This window comes from Acomys minous (genome assembly GCF_964271855.1).
Source record: "Acomys minous genome assembly, chromosome: 13".
Classification (NCBI taxonomy): Eukaryota; Metazoa; Chordata; class Mammalia; order Rodentia; family Muridae; genus Acomys; species Acomys minous.
Window position 1 is genome coordinate 91,850,054 of NC_140495.1, and position 17,863 is coordinate 91,867,916.

Here is a 17,863-nt window from a genome sequence, read left to right on the forward strand (position 1 = left end):
CACTCTCAGTTTCCTGACAGCAGGCATTGATCGGGGCCATCTCTTCCTCTAATGTGGCTGATTCTCCAGAACACAGTGCAAGAAGGACTTCAGGCGTCAGCTAGCTTCATATCGAATTCAGGCGCCCACTGTTTGATGTTTACGGGCTAGTCTTAGTGGCTTGGTCTGGTGACAATCAGCACAGCAATCTACGGCAACTAGGCCGTGCTTCATTGCGAACATCCCTGCCATGTCATCAGTCTTCCCGACATCTGGTACTGACATACAGCATCCCATTCAAATCACTGGGCCTACAGAGGTTTGTGTTGGGACTCCTGAACTCCGGTCTCCCTACCTAGGTAGCCCAGGTTCCACCATCCTTAGTGACAGAGAAAGCTGATCCTTGGGAAGTGAACCCGAATACGAGTGTAACGTGCATGTTTGCAACGCTTCCGGACTCAAACAGATGGTATTCTTTATTAAGTTCAGTTCTCTGGATCTTGCTCCGTGCTAAGCAATAAGGAAACATGGGCGTTTCATGAACCCATAAACCTCTTCAGTATACATAAAAAATTAGTGGCAGTCTCTTCTTCAGATCATGAGCATAATAAGCATATTTCAAATGCGCCATAAATGCTCCTTCTGCCCATATTGACCCAGTTCCAACAGTACGTGTCTGCAATTACCCAGCATCCCCCAAATGGTATGTTTTTAGAAATGTTTGTTCTTTCTGGTGCTTAGTTTAAGCTGTCAACTTGACAGAACCTAGAATCACATGGAAAGAGTCTCCCAGGACTGTGTAAGTGAAGTTGGCCTGTGGAAAGGTCTCTGGGGGGGGGGTTGCTTTGATGGCTCTTCAGAGATATAAAAGGCCTAAAAGGGCACAGCACTGTTCCCTTGGTTTGGATCTGGGACTGTGTAATAGTGGCGAAGTCTAGGTGAGTATCAAGAAAATACAGATTCCTTTTTCCCTGCTTTTGACTGTGGACATAATATGACCAACTGCTTAAAGTTGTTGCCTCATTGAGTGCCCTGCAATAGAGAATGTGAACCTGGTACTGCGAGTCATGCAAAATTTGTCCCCTCAGTTGCTTCTGTCCCAATATTTTATCACATCAACAGAAATGAAACTAGGACAGTTGAATAATTTACATTCAGATTTAATTGACTGACACCACTTAGCAACCAGGAGGTATTAGTGGTGGGTGGATGAATTTCAGAGGTCTGTTGTCTTTGAATATTCACTATTTAGTTTTGCTTCTCAGAAATGTGAGTGTTCTCTGGGCTCTGTTCCTTAGCATTAATTAAAGCTTACTGAAGGACTTTAGAAATCTCAGCACATTGATTTTCTGTTGGGGAATCACTCGATAAATCTTCATTTATTATTGCCTATGTCTGCTACCTATGGTGTAGACCAAGGGCTGTCTCATTTCCAGTCACGGTGATTGGACTAGGGACAGGATTATCTTTAGCCACCATTGCCATCTTAACCATGTGCTGTGCTTCAGTCACAGCTTGTCACTAACCCCTATATCAATGGTATAATAGTGGCTTGGGTCTAGAGTGACTCTGGATCCTGGGGTGATGGGGCATGTCAGGCTCCCAGAGGCAATGTGTAATTTAACCAAAACCTCAAAATGGTCAAACATGGCTATTTGCTTGGGGGTCTGATGACAGAGAACAGCATAGCTCTTAAGGAGGGGGAAGTTACAAGCATTCAGATTACACTGGTCTTTTCCAGCTCCAGGGAAGCAGTGTACTAGAACCATCTGTCCTTCAAATGGAATAGCTCAGCTCAGCTAATGCTGTCTCCCAGGGCTTGAGATCCCACTGTGAGTGGCCATCCTGACTAGACTTTGAATATCTGGGAAGCAGGGGAGCGCTTGAGTCCAGGCACTGGGCAGTGCTCTGTCTGCTGTCAGTCAAGCCTCAGTTAAGCCCTGGTGGTCAGGGCACTGCAGCCTCAGGGTGGAAATGGAGCCTTTTATGAGCTTTTCCCTGCAGAGTGGGAGATAACAGCAGTTTAACTTGAGGATGCTGCTTCACTTGGGGTTGGTTCAGCAGGCAGACATGGTTTAGGAGCAGCAAAGCCTTAAGGGCAGGAGGGTGGTGTGACTGACCGCTCACCTCCAAACAAGGCCACTCCTCAGCAGCAGTTCCTATTTCATGATGGTGTAGGGCAGTAGCCACAGTGGCCACAGCAGAGAGGCTAGAGCGCTGCCCTCCCCCCCATTTTCTAGACACACAGTGGGATAGACTCTCGGCAGCACACTGCAGTAGACTTAGGGCAGTGGGAGTCACTAGTGCTGTGGCTGTAAGTGTCTAAGGCAGTGGGGCTGCTGTTATCTTTGTTACTTTTCCCCAGAGTGCAAAATCTTTCCCGATTTTAAGCTAGTTTAAGCTGGTGAAATGGGAGTATAGCATGAAAGATGTGAAGGGTTTCCCTCTGTGGTATTACCCCAAATGTCCGTGTTCTATGAGGTTCCTGGTACTCTAACACTCACCTTTAGTTTTTTGTTTTTGCTTTTTGTTTGTTTTACACCAAGCATTTTAGCATTTTGTGTGTGTGTATGTGTGTTTGTGTGTGTGTATGTGTGTTTGTGTGTGTGTACGTGTGTGTGTGTGTACGTGTGTGTGTGTGTGTGTGTGTGTGTATGTGTGTGTGTGCATGGCATCCCTTAATCTGTGCTGGATATTTTACGTAATCTTGAGACAAGTTAGTTATCAGGAATAGAGGGAGTTGCAATTGAGAAAATGTCTCCATAAGATTCTAGCTGTAGGGCATTTTCTTAATTAGTGATTGATGGGGGAGGGCACAGCTCATTGTGGGTAGGACCATCCCTGGGTTCTAGAAGAAAGCAGGCTGAGCAAGCCATGGTGAGCAAGCAGGATCCCTACATGGCTTCCACATCAACTGCTGCCTCCAGCCTCCTGCCTTGTTTGGATTTCTGTCCTCACTGCTTCTGACAACAAGGAATAGTTATCTGGAATGGTGAGGGGAGTAAGCCTTTTTCTCTCCCAGGTTACTCTTGGTTGTGGTGTTTCAATCACATTCAATAGTAACCCAGACTAAGATGCTGATGGTAAGGTAAGTAAAATGTAATTGTCGAAACATCTACCCTGCTTTAAATCGACCCTGGTTGCACACAGTTCAGGCCCGAGACAGGTAGGATCCCAGCACTTGAAAGGGTATTTAATTGGCCCTTTATTTTTCTCACCTTTCCTCGAGGTTGCCAGGAGGAGGAGAAGTGAAAGGAATCAGAAGGTTATTGCTGGATCTCTAGGTGTTGAAAGCTGACTCTTCCCCTGAACTTGCTACATTCGTAAGGGAAGACATGGAACATGACACTGGCAATTCGATGAATGTCTTAAAGGGCGTGCTGCTAACACAGGTGTAGACAAGGCTTGGGGGAAACAATAAATAAGTGACAGAGTAAGACACGAAGCCAGCACTTGTAGGGAGCGCTAGTCATTCCAAATCCTGTAGGAATAAAGGAAGGGTCCTGGAATTTAAGAGGGTAAACATGGGAAAAACAAGCTTACCTAGTAAGAGATGTGTGATCTTTAGCTCAGGGACACAGTCAGTTTATAACAGCTCCACAGAACAGCAACCAGAAAATAAATGCCCCAGCTTTTATTTCCTTCCCCCAGTGCCTTCCATAGCTAAACCTTCATAAAAGTAGGGATCAATGTATGGCATCTGGTAAACGGGAGCAGAGGATAATAAAACATTCTGGTGAATGAATTCAGAGAGGAAACTGCAAAGCATTTCCTATAGGTCCAGTGTTCGTAATGATTTTATGAGGGGAAAAAACCAGTAGGACATGTATATGTCAATATATCTGATGGAGCTTATTATGAAAATTGGTCCATCAACAAGATGAAGAGGTAACATAACTTGTTGCCTGCAGCCTGGAGAATCAGAAACTCTGATGTTAATGGTCACCAACCACCCACATGTCTGAGAGCCAGGGAAGCCAATGCTATACTTCCAGTCCAGGCTAAAGGCTGGGCACCAGAGGCATGGGTGTTAAGTTCTAGTGTAGGAAGGCTTGAGAACCAGGAAGGTCATATTTCTGAGGACAGAACATGCAGGTCTCAGCCAGAGCAGAGAGCAAGCGTGTTCTATTACAATTCTGTTCAGGTTCTCAAAGGAGTATATTCAGCCTAAAGAATCATATGCTAATCTCTATTGGAAGCACCATGGCAGATAGAGCCATGAATCCTGTATTACTGCTTGTCTGGGTTTCTCAGCCTAGCCACCCTCACACGTGGTCCTGATGGCTTCTAGGAAGCACCCATCTCACCTGAACATCACTTAATGGGAACTATAGCGTCATACCGCAGCTGTTAGAGTAGTCACTAAATCTGATAATTTCTATAATTTAGCTTTTCTCTCTTTATGGATACAGCTGTGAGAGACAACCTATAAAATAAAATAAAAATCGGCACACTTCAAAGATACAGTGTCACAGGGAACATTCTCAGTTGAAAGGGGAAGAGCAGATATGAAGGAAAGACCACACCAAAGCAAGATAAGCAAATGCCAAGCCCTGTATATCCATGTCTGCTGTCTAGAGCTCATGGTGGAATTGTATAAGCTTTTATAGAGCCCCACTCTTCTGGCCCTGTTACCCATTGCACACAGAGTCTCTGTTGAGCTGGTTCATCTCCATGCTTGCAGCTTTCTCTCATAGGCATCACACATGCATGGCATCTCTACTGTTCTGTGGATGTCCATTGCAGCTTAGGTGTCACCTTCATAGCTTCATAAAATGGCCTCTCAGGACCTCCATTCAGGGAATCTAAGTTAACCACACTCTTCTGTACGTCAGCGGCTTTCTGAAACCCAGCACACTCCTTCTGGCCTCTCCAACTTCCAAATTCCACGTACCTGCTAAACCTGTGTCATATTAGAAATGTCAAATTCACCTGCTAGCATGAGATACAGTCGGCTCTCCTTGGACCACAGCTTTGTGTACAAATGTGGGGAAACATTGATTTGGGCAACTGATTTCTGTTATGTCAACCTGGTGGCTCTGTGTTATCAGTTACTTCTTTTTCAAGTGAATATTTTTCAAATAGGTTTTAGTTTTACACTCTGGAGCCTCCTTTCGTGTGAGATTTATCCTCAAGTCATCTTTATTGTAGCGTCAACAATGAATGCAGAGTTCCTCCTTAAGGAAAGTAATCACTGCCACAGTTACCTTCACGTCGTCTTCACCAGTACTGGTCATTACTTTAACCAGGTTTTCCTCTTTTCCTCACTAAACTGCACAGTTTTCTTCTACACTTGTTGCTCTCACTTAATGTAAACCCGTGTATGTATGCAGAGACCTGACCCTGCCAACAGACCAAATGCTGCTTTGTCTTGAAATGTCTCCACTATCATTAGCTCATACCTTTTAAATTCAATCTCACTATGATTTTCAAGACATGGATAGAACATAGCCAGGAGCTTTGACAGAAAGGAACATGACTGGCTGGCCTCTGGTCCAGTTCCGTGTTGTCTCACCAAAAGCCAGGGACCAAGTCCTACTGTCCACCCTTCTTAAAGTATTATGATATTCCCAACTCTTACCAGGATGGCTCAGTAAACTTCACTCATAGCACTAATGTTTCTCTCACTTGAAGCTCCAAACTCTTCCATGTTTCCCCTGGAAACCATAGCAATGACCCCACTTCTTGATATCAGATTTCTTAGTTATTTTTTTGATATTGCTATTACCAAATACCCAACAAAATATAAAGGAGGCAATTTTTATTTCAGTTTCATGGCTGGAAGAAATGTGGTCCTTTATAATATAGGAAATAAAACCCACATGTGCGAGTGAGCAATTTATACATATGGTGACAGAAGTTTGCCCACCTGTCAGTAGACCAGAAAGCAAAGAGCTTAACCTAGAAATTGGGCCAGGCTATAGTCCTCACTGTCTGTACCCATGTGACCCACACATTCCAGTTAGTCTTCCATTCCTAAAGACTCCACCAGACCCCTAAGCCAAAGCACCCCCTGAGAACATAGAGTTCAAACATCTGAGGCAGTACAGAGCTATCTCACATTCAAACCATAACACATGCTTTCTTAATGAGCCTAGTAAACTTTTACCATTGATGGATATGAAGAGTAAGGACAACAATGGGAATTTTTTTTATCTATTTAATTTCCCTGAAATCTTGAACAGTCTTCATACATTTTGACACTTGTGGCTTTATGATAAATGTGACGTTTCATTTATAGATGTATTGTTGATTTTATTATTATGTCTTTTGAAAATTATTATTATGGTTAAGTACATTGACATGAAATTCTCTAATTTTTAAAAACTTGTGTGTGCGTGCGTGCATGCGTGCGTGCGTGCGTGTGTGTGTGTGTGTGTGTGTGTGTGTGTGTGTTTGTGAATGTGCTTGTGAGGTATGGCCCATGTATAGAGGTCAGAGGATAGCTGTCAAGTGTCAGTTTTCTTCTTCTACCTTTATGTGGTTTCTGGGGAGGGAACTTAGGTGGCCAGGTTTGTGTGGCAAGTGTTCTTATCCACTGGCCCGTCTTACCAACCCTTTGTATGTACATCTTTGCTCTTTAGTTAGGGGTTATGATTTTTAAGTGGAATGGAGATGAATGACAAACTTCAAATAGTGTGTTGAGTTGGAAAGCAGAATACTGACAAAATAATTTTGGAGCCTGAGATACTGATATCTCTGAAGTTTCCACCTTTGAGTCCATATTCAATCAGACTATACATAAATTGCACACTGATCAGGAGGGTTTTTTTTTCTGTTAAATGTCTTTGAACACAATTACTTAAATGAAAAAAGGAAAAAAAGCCCACGAACCTATCAACATTTATAGAAAACTATTTTCATCAGGCAGGAGAACTTGCTGTAAAATACACTGGTATAGCTTATTGTAGAGACAATCTTTCCCTTCTGACTTATCTCAAGGGAAACATTTCCATATGCCAAGTTTCTTTTAAGTGGAGACTCTTTATTGACCTTCTCAGCATTCTGTAGTGTCTGAAATACTTCACGTTAGGAACCTTGAAAAGGCTAAATAAGGGCACCAGCAATGGAAAAATATTTGTTAGTAAGTGTTAATCTATTATACTAGTAACAGAGTGTCCAAACACGAGCTTGTCTGTAGGACACAGACTTATGTTTATGATAAGGCACCAGAACGGAGAATGTGGGTCTGCCTTAGACTTCATGTGCGCGGGATATGGAAGAATGTTGTTTGGACAGCTGATAATCCGGACTTCACAAAGCCCTCTGCTGCCTAAGGTTTGACAAATTGAATATTATTAAAAAGCCTAGGAAGTGGAAAAAACTGGTGCGGGGGGGGGGGGAAGACATAGAAATCAGGAGGAGTGTCAGAAGAAAAATATTTATAGCAAAATCAATGATGTTGTGTTTGTCTACTTCCCAAAGCACAGTATATGCAGGAAGATGGCTAGAAATAACCTATATAAAGGGTAGAAAATTGCATTATGGTAGGCAGATTTGGGCCCAGGGGTCCTGCTCAAACTAAGGCACCATCCAAGGACAATACAGGTGGTAAACTTTAAACCCCTACCCAGATCTAGCCAATGGTCAGAATACTCTCCACAGTAGAGTGGAGAGTGGGATATGACTTTCTCACATACTCTGGTGCCTCACCTTTGACTACGTCCCCTGGAGGGGGAGACCTGGTGGCACTCAGAGGAAGGACAGCAGGTTACCGAGAAGAGACTTGATACCCTATGAGCATATAGAGGGGGAGGTAATCCCCCTCAGGAACAGTAATAGGGGAGGGGAATAAGGGAAAAATGGGAGGGAGGGAAGAATGGGAGGATACAAGTGATGAGATAACCATTCAGATGTAACAAGAATAAATTAATAAAAAAAGAAAAGAAAAGAAAATTGCATACTTGGACTTTGCATATCTTTCTGCACCATTGTTTATTATATTCTGATAATGGTTTTGCATGGTGTAGAAAATGATCAAGGTCGCTCAGTATAATTGACAAATAAGCTCTTCTGCTTTCCCCCTTCCTTCCTGATCATCATAGCTAATCCTGTAGGGAGAGACACTCTGTCCCTGAGCCTCTCTGCTGAGGTCAGGCACCCAAACCCAGATGATTTCTAGAAGGAGCTTGACCTCACTCTGAGATGTGTGTCAAAATCTTATGATGATGACTCAATAAATGAATTGGGAAACTGAAATGCCAGTGTAGACAGGATAGACAGCTTAACCTTTAATTTATATTAGAAGATGTGTGAATTTTGGCCTAGCTATTTTTATTTGCCACTGATGATTTTGTAATGTCCCAGGGCTTGACACCTTATGTGCTAAGATCTTTGTAACCTTTTTGGTGACCACAAGCAAGCTTTCCTTCAGAAGATCCAGATAGTGTTGCATGTATCCATTTGTTCATCTAGCGGTCCAAACACTCTGAAAAAAATATTCACTCAAGGCTAGGTATGGTAGCGCTTGCCTGTAATCTCTAAGCTGAAACATTGCATCTGAGGTTGGAGTCTGGCAAGAGGTGTATAGCAAGACCATGTTTTCAATCACTAAACAAAAGCCTCCCAAAATGTTTGACTTAAATTAACAAATTGAGTACCAAATTTTTCCACACATTGATGGAGATCTAGTTGGTATTAAAATAGTTTATGAACTCTACCTTAGGTCTGTGCTAGTAACAAATATATCATGAAACAGTTATACTTTACATTCTTTTCATATGTTACCTCACTTAATTCTCTAAACTACCCCCACAGTGTAGGTGATATTATCCTCACCCTGTAGCTAAAAAAGCCTAAAGCTCAGTTTACACAGCTGGCCTGTGATTACCTTACTTATGGCCAATTTAATATATTTTTTGCAGTGCCACAGATCAAACCAACCCCTAAATGTTACTTTAAACGCAGTACATTTAAACTGGTAGAAAATCTCTTGAACAAGATAAGAAAAATAAGTCAGGGCAAAATTTCTGCTTGCTTTGCATATGGTAAATGTTCATTTGTCATCCCATAGGTATTCCAAATTATATACTTATTCTAACTAAAAACAACAGTAAAGGAAACACTTGCACCCCCTGAGACTGGCATCTTTCCCATCATTTTGTGATGCCAAATGGGAACATTATAGGTTACCTCAAATTATCAAAAGGACGACAAAAAGTTTAAAATAAATAGTGCAAAGTCTTTTGGAAAATAGTTGTTATTTTGGCTAAATAATTTGATTATTTTATCTCTGTGTTTTTACCATGTGAGTCTTGAGACAAGCCTTTTGGAACTATTAATGTATGTACTCTCTTTGGATATTGCTCTGAGCCTTAAAAAATCTTCAATTTTGAGATATAATTATATATATATATACACATATATATGTATGTATATATGCTTTATAATGTTTAAGTTGGGCAAAGCATATCTAGTACCACCAACATTTATCTTTATGGTAAAAATGTTCAAAAAATTTTTTTCTAGATCTTTGAAACATGACTCTATTAGTAGTTTCTAGATCTACTCTACTGTTTAATAACACACAAAAATCCCTTGATCTCATCTAGCTATAGCTTAGAACCTATTGACTAACCTTTCCTATTGGTCCCTTCCTCCCATTCAATATAGCCACTGAAAAACAATGTTGTTGTATGGGACTGAACATAGTGATGTCACTTCCTTTTGATAGTCCTAGTTGTGGGATTTCTGTATCATATGATCAATCTAATTTTAATTTTTATGACCCATGTACTTTTTTCATTGTGTTACAAATTCTGTGCCCAATCATATTAGCAGGAACATGGTTATCTTTTGCCTTTTTACAATAACCATTACAACTGGAGTGAGGCTATATGGCTTTGTTGTTTGATTTGATTTTCCCCCATGATTAGTGATACTAAATAGTATTTATTGTTTTCATTTGCTTAGTGATTAGTTCTTTTCTTTCTTTTCAGAAATAATTTAGATATTTTTGGCAACTCCTTTTGTTTATTTATTTATTTAATTTTTGAGTTTATAGTACATATATGTGAATGGTGTATATATGAGGAAATTTGAGGTTAACAATGGGTATCATTTCTTGATTGATATCCATTTTATTTTTTAATTTGTAAGTGTGTGTGTGTGTGGGTGTCTGTAGGTATCCATGGAATTTGGAAGAGGGCATTGGATCCTCTGGAGCTGGGGTCACAGGCAGCTTTAAGTCGGCAATTTCAGTACTAGAAATTGGTTTTTGTTCCTGAATCTGCCTCACATGTTGGCTAGCCAATATTTTTCTTGTGTCTGCCATATCTGTACTCACTAGGACTTGGTTACAGGCCTACAACATTGCCATCTACCCAGGCCTATTATCCAATTTTTAATTGGGTTATTTTGTTGAAGGTTTTTTTGTTGTTGTTAACTGATATTTTCTGGTATTAACCCCTTGTCTAAAATATAGCTTGATGTAAGTTTGGCTTTTGTTTTTCGTATGTTGAAAATCTTACTGAAAATGTTTTAGTCACTTTTCTCTCCCAAAACACTTTTTCTTTTTTCTTTTTACCAGTCTCTTAGTCCCGTTCTATTCCTATGCAGTTATTTTAAAATGTTGAGCTATTTCAAATGTCAGAGTTGATGTTTGGTTTGTTTTACTTTTATTTCCATATCACAGTGCTTGCTTCAGGAAGATTATTCAGCATGCCCAGTGAAGGCATCTTCCTGACATGCTGCGGTACAGTGGGATTCTAGCAAGGAAGCCTCGGCTTGCATGCTTGTCTGTTTGTATATCTTTCATGCTTGAAAAATGTGGTCTAAAATCTGTTCCCTGTGCTATTTGTTAAGCATAAAATATTTTTAAAGCTATTTCTACAGAGAAGAACTAAGTTTAAGAGCATCATATTTCATCTTCACCATGAAATAAAGATTTCACACTAAAAGGGAAATGTTTCATTTCAAAAACTCGAGAAAAATGGCATACATAAAAAATAATAAAAAAAAATAACAAAACAACAACAAAAGCACTTTCCCACTGCTTAAAGTCTACTCAGGGAACCTCTACATTAACACATTTATTTGATTATGAATTTGAGAAGCTGATGTTTAATTCCTCATTTCTAATACTTGGGGCTTCATTGTTTTCAGAGGTGAACTTCATGGCTGTATTATTTCAAATGTTCCTTTCATTGATGCTGTTTCAAGTTTATATTATATATGCTTCAACACATTTTCATTGATTTGTTTGTATAAGAAATTGCTTAATAAAAATCATACTCTTCTATAGTTTTTGGAAAAATGTGTTCTTGTCATTGAATTTGAAAGCCATGGAGGAGCATGAGAACATTGGCTGACAAAGCTTGATGTTTGGAAATTGAGGCATAATAGTTGCATGGGCTTTGTTGACAACTTATTGTTTTACTTTTCTATTATTCAACCAATAACTTTTGAGCACTTACATGTACAAAGCATTGTTTAATGTCATGCGTGTCGAAATTTGTACAAAAATGTTCTAAGCCTTGGAGGATAAAAATGGCTTCATGAGTGATACATACAAGTAGGTAGCCAATCGGTTCTTGTTATTGAAATGAGCATCCTTGCGTTGGCCAGGTTCTTCTCTTGAAACGAACATTTCAATTCTTAGCTTTATCACCCAGTCCCTCATCACAGGACAGCAGCATGGATTGCTGTCTTCCTTTCACCTGCCAGCATCTGCCAGCCCCTGTCCTACCTCGTTTACTCAAACAGAGCCCCGGAGTTCATCACTTTCCTTTATCCCGACCGTCACTGAATTCATTTCAACACATCTCATCCCTCTTAGAGCCTTTGGCCGTGACCATCTAATTCCAATTCTGCCTGTGTTCTGATGTTCTCAAATCCACTGTGAAGACTCCAGCCCCTTTGATATAATGGCCTGACCGCTTCACTCACTTGATTAAATTGTATGACTCTCAGTTGTCTGCAGGACCAATTTCATTTCTTAGTGTGGCCAAGGCCAACAGGTCAAGCTTCACACTTTTTATGCTAGTTGTCAAATATTCCTTAAGATCCTGGCCTTTGCTCAAGCTGTCCCTCCCCACCCCATGTCCTTTGCTCTTATCTTTACCTGCCTGACGCCCAGATATTCTTCAGTACTCCTTTCTCACTTCCTTGGGAATCCGTCCTTCCCCTCAGCTTAATGAGAGCGCCATCCCATCAGTCTCCAGACTGTCTCAGATGTGTCTATCAAATGCTGTGTCTGTGCTTACGTCTTCTGCCGAGGCAGACGTTGTTGAAGGTCTTGTCAGTCCTTATGTGGTGCCTGTCATAGAGGAGATCATAATGTTTATTGATCATATTGGTCTGTTTGTTAAACCAAATGCTATTGAAAAAGCACAAGAAGAGTAAGAACAGATCATGGAAGACAATGAATAATTCCATCTGGGGAGATCCACAACCATCCTCCTTAAAATGTAGAAATTGAAATACGGCTTGAAAGATGTCCACATGGAGAAAAGTTAGGAGGTGAAAAGTGACTCAGCTTCTCAGAAGCAGAGCTTCTGAGTTGTGTGTGCACTGTCTAAAAGAAATGACCCATCAATGTGGCTCCTCAGTTGTTAATGACTAAATCCAAGATTAAGTCCTGAAAGGCCTGAGACCCCAAGATCAAGAATTTGTTGTGAATTTTATTAGCAGTGGGTAAGAGGGAAGAATTTTAAAGCAAAGAAGGGATGGAGTTATCCTAGCTTTTCTCTACTATGGGGTAAGTAGCTTGAGGATGGACAGTTTGGTTTACTTGTGACTACTCTCTAGTATATTGGAACTGTCATTTAAGGATTACTTGGATGCAAGTACGTGCTTTACCCAGCACTTAACACAACATGCAAATCCTACTATGGTAAGGAAAATCTTTCACATCCATGGTGTTCAGTGTTTAGTATACCAGTTCACACACGCATGTACACACACACACACACACACACACACACACACACACACACACACAGTATTTTAAATCGAGGCACTGAGGAAATAAAAATTTAATGTTATGTAATTTTAGTTTATGTTTAAATTAAATGGTTGCATATGATAAGTGGCTACTACATATTGAATAATGTAGTGTTAGAAAGTTCCCCAGGCTGAGTCCCTGCAGGAAACAGGTACACTCGGGTTAGGGCATATCAAGAGAGTTCATTCATATGCTTGTTTCCAAAGGTGTAGACAGCTCTAAGGAAACAATAGATAATAACCATGGTGAGTGACCTAGAACATTAATGGAAAGGTTCATGGTCAAGATCATATACAGGTACAAGCTTGGATGATGTTGAGACTATACAATGTGCAAAGTAATACTAATGTTATTTTATTGAATAAGATCGTGCTCAGGATTGTTTTCTTTGGGATTCTTTCCTTACAAGAAGTTTATTTACTGATGAGAATGTGTGGTTTTCGCTATACAGTGCCGATCCATGCCATGTTTTCACACCATCTGTCTCCCTTGTGCTCTCTGAAAGTCATCCCTTTTCCATTAGCAGAGCTGTGCTGACTTAATGATGGATCCTGTCAAGGATTCTTTAAAGGGGCATCTTCTCTTCTGAGCCCTTGGTGATAGGCAGGCCCTGACTGTTATCTATGGTTGTGTTTTAATATCCTGCCCTATCTGCCCCTCATCTCAGAGCATGGAACTTGCCTTTAGTCCTAGCTCATTGCTTGATGATTTGTTAAGGCTTTGAAAACAGAAGGAATGAGGTGCTTTTAAACAGGACAGGGCTATTCCTCCTTGCTTTATTTATTTTTATGCCATGCAAAAGGAATAAAGAGGTATAAAGCGGCTCAACTGAAGCCAAATAAATCTGGATAAATAGAGCAAGAACCCAATAAAAACCTGGGGGTGAGAAAAGAAGAAAGGTATTGAGGATGTGAGATAAAAGGAAGGAATAAAAAAAAAAAAGAAAATTAAATGATTCCTATAGCATTAGGGTCTAGTTATTATTACCTAGGGAACAAAGTGCCTTTGACCCAATGAAATATTTTAAATCAGGGTTAAGCTATAGGTGGAAATTAGGAAATCATCTTTAAAGTCCTCATTTAATCTTCTCATCGCTGTCACCTCCTGTCATCCTTTATTAAAGCCTTGTGTGTGAATGCTGCTGGCTCTAGGAAAGATGACATCTTTTACTTGTTCTGATGAATTGCAGCACAGAAGCTTGTGATCTTTTACAGCCAACACAACAGGACTCTCTGATATTCTACGGGATGCCAGGGCAGGGGGTGAGAGGGCACAGGGATCTCTTTGTCCTAACTCCTGCCCATTTGGGTGATCTCTGCCTTCACGAAATGGAAAAAGATATAATCAAGAGCTAATAAATGCACAACACTAGAGCAGAAAGGCTAGGCTCTTTAGGTAAAATTAGAAACTGCATTTAGGCCCATTGTAGATCTGGCTATGCCATTGATTTGTGTAACCCTGAATTACTGCTTCACAACTCTCTACTGATAATACAAAGACTATTTATATACAGCTGTTCAAGTGACCACAAGTTTCATTTGAGTACATTGTCAAATAGTGCTTTGGTATCGAGAACTTTTTTTTCTCAGTTAAATGATCCAATACCAAATCTCCTACTAGAGTTTTCTTCCCTTCCCCCTTCCTTGACTATGGACAGTTTCTATCATATGCATATTTCATACTCTTTTAAAATGAAAATATCTTATCTTTAAGTGTGTGTGTATAGTGTGTTTATGAGTGTATGTATACATACAGAAGCCACCAGACTATCTCTGCTCTTGTTCCACTGTCATGTTTCTTAACAGAACCTAGTAGACACATGTCCATGATACCAAGCATCTGCAGAGCACTGCTGCACTGTGTCACTGGGTGGAATGGTACACTCTGAGTCCATCATTGACTCCTTTGGCTTCTTATGGTACCCTAATTAAAAGGTATGACACCTTGAATGGAGTTTTTAATTCGTGTTCTCATCAATCTGTTCCATAACTCCCTTGCAAATGATTATTGTAAGGGTGCCGAGAAGGTCCAGGGATGAAATGAACATAGTAGGAAATGCCAGTGAAGCAAGGAGAGATAAGAGCTTACTTGTGACCATGGGAGAAGTGTTCCAAGGGGTGTCATGCATTGAAGGAGTTCTTTGTGAAGTCACCGAGGAACAGCAAGGATTTGAACAGGTGCCAATGCATAAAAACTAGGTGAGAGAGAGAAAACCTTGGGAATGTGGCACTGCGAGAACAGTTGTTGAAAAAAGATGGCAGAGGATGAGGCGAATCAGCAGAGTACAGTAGATGATGCTTATTGTTGTTGTTGTTGTTAAGATGTTCTATTTGAAGGCATGGGGTTTTTCTGTCAGTTTTGTCCAGGCAGTGTTTGATACTCTGCCTTGCCGGTGCTACGCTTCAGTGTCTCTCTTCATGGACTCCGTCCTGGCAGCTCAGTGGCCAGCTGCTGGTTTTCAAGGTCTCCTCTCAGAGCCCTTTGCAGTTTATTAATTTGAGAGCAGCAGCAATTTTCCTAGAGGTGAAACACATAATGATTTTTTTCCAATCTCTTTTCTAGTAGGTATCACTGGGAAAGTATGATTAGATTCAACCCAGTTGTCTCCCACAACAATATTATATAGAAAATGTCAACCAAGGTGACTCTCTGTGTGTCGAGGAGTCCAAGCCTTAGGTTAAAGGATGCAACCGAGAGAACTGTTCTGCTTACAGAATGAAAAGGTGTTGCACAAATTATCCTAAAGAGCCAAAAGCAGCATTCAGTTCTCACTTAAAACAATTTGTTCTTGGAATACTGTCAGCTAAAATTGTGGTCAACTTTTGCAAATTGTATGAATTTACACTGCATATTTTATTTAGTGTTTAGCAAAACTCCAATATGGCTCTGCATAACTTACACAATACACCAAGAAAATGACTTCAGAAACTCCCACAGAAGTTGACAAATTGGGCATCTAATGCTTTTAAGCTAATTGCATGCTTAGCAGTTAAGGAGTTGACTTGTTAAGAATGAAGATCAGAGTTTTCTGGAGACAATGCTCTCTGCCTACTGCCACACTGAATATGGCCAAACCCTGTATCAGAAATATTACAGACACTTAAAGAAGAAAATAATGTGTGCTTTAATCGCCATTCTGCTTAGTCTCAGTGAAGTGCTCATGAATCATATGCACTGTCATAGCAGTTTTGAAAACTATTCTTGAATTTTCAAGCTGTTATTTTCAGGAAATTTCAAAAGCAAATTGCTAAGTGATAAAGAGTAATTTGGTAGCATTGCTTATGTCAGTGTTTTGCTTCCTTGCAGACTGGAAAAACAGAAAAGAGTAATACCCTGAATGCGGCTATAGACAACATGAGCAAGAAGACCAGAGACCTCCGCAGACAGGTGAGAGCAATGCGAGCCACTGGACAGGAAGAAGAGGCAAAAGAGGCTCTCGTTGTCGTACTGTTTCTTGTTTCTAGTCTTTTAAAATTATAGAACAGGAAACTAGAAAGGCAAGCTTACGCTTTGCACATTTATATGCCTCAAATGTTTTGTGGCAAGCAGAAGACAGAAAAGGGGGTGTGCACCTTAATGTTATGCAGAATTGCAGTAGAATCTTGGCTCTGTCCTCATAAGATGTGATGAGGCATAGATTTCATCTCTCAGGGCTTCTCTGAATCTATGAAATGCAATTAATAATGTGAAACAGGGCTTTGGATAATAAGTAAATCCACAATGCTGGATTGGAGGGATGGCATCATTGGTAAAGTGCTTGCCTTGAAGCAAGAGGAGCCAATTTCAATTCACAGACTCGCCTTTGGAAAAGGTCTGGAGTGTGTGTGTGTGTGTGTGTGTGTGTGTGTGTGTGTGTGTGTGTGTGTGTGTGTGTTGAGAGGGCACAGGCTTTTAATCCAAGTACTGGGGAGATGGAGACAAGAGGAATCCTGACCCTCTCTGCCCAGCCAACCTAGACTACTTGATGAGCTACATGCAGGTGGAAGGCCCTGTCACAAGTGAAAGGCGTATGAATATTCGTTGATCGCTGTCCACTCTCCTCACATGTATGTGCCACACGTATACATATACCTATGTAAAATGATCATGTACACACGTCCACTTCCACATAAAATAAAACCAATACATATGATTTTCTGGTACACTAAATTCTTAGGGATGTTGGTAAATTGACTTTATGACAGCACTGTGCTGGCTAGTTTCATCTCACCTTGACGTGGTATTCAGTATCTGAGAGGAGGGAACATAAATGAAGAAAGTGACTCCAGAACTTTGGGCCGTAAACAGACTAGCCTGTAAGGCATTTTCTTAATTAGTGATCAGTGGAGAAGGGTCCACTGGGCTGATGGTTCTGGGTTCTATAAGAAAGCAGGCTGAGAGAGCCACAGTGAGCAAGCCAGTAGGCAGCACTGCTCAATGGCCTCTGCATCAGCTCCTGCCTGCAGGTTCCTTCCCTGCTCCAGTTCCTGTGCTGACTCCCTTCAGTGATAAGTGGTGATGAGGAAGTCTAGACCTAGTAAACCTTTGCCTCTCTACATCACTTAGTTCATAGTGTCTCATCACATCAACAGTTAACTAAAACAAGAATAGACTGAATTTGTTATCCTAATTCAGAGAACATCTAATAGTTCAAAGTTTTCAATTCTTCTTCTTCAGGGTTTGTGGCTGCTCCAAAAATTAGTTTCTGTTGAGATGATTTTTGGAAGTTAGTCACTAGTGTTAGAAGATCAGAAAGGATTTTACAAAGCAGTTGAGAAGACCTGTGTTAGGACATGAGTTAATTTCTATCCCCAACCCCAGACTTAGCCAATTTCCAAGGACTTTGCTTTCTAATACTTTCCACTCTTAATAACCAGATTTTTTTCTTATGCATAGCTATAATATGGTCACCATTAACTCATAAAAGCAAAAGAAAAAGCTTTTAACCAGAAGCCTTTAATG

The 17,863-nt window shown here is 40.6% G+C and overlaps 1 protein-coding gene across 6 annotated transcripts in view; it reads left to right on the forward strand.

Annotated features, from left to right (window-relative positions):
• CTNNA3 (catenin alpha 3) overlaps positions 1–17,863 on the forward strand; it is a 1,390,227-nt gene that overhangs the window by 713,747 nt on the left and 658,617 nt on the right. For all 6 annotated transcript variants that reach the window (XM_084751942.1, XM_084751940.1, XM_084751941.1 and 3 more), the window contains one exon: positions 16,229–16,309. In XM_084751942.1, coding sequence (XP_084608068.1) covers positions 16,229–16,309 — 81 coding nt within the window. The remainder of the gene's footprint in view (positions 1–16,228; positions 16,310–17,863) is intronic.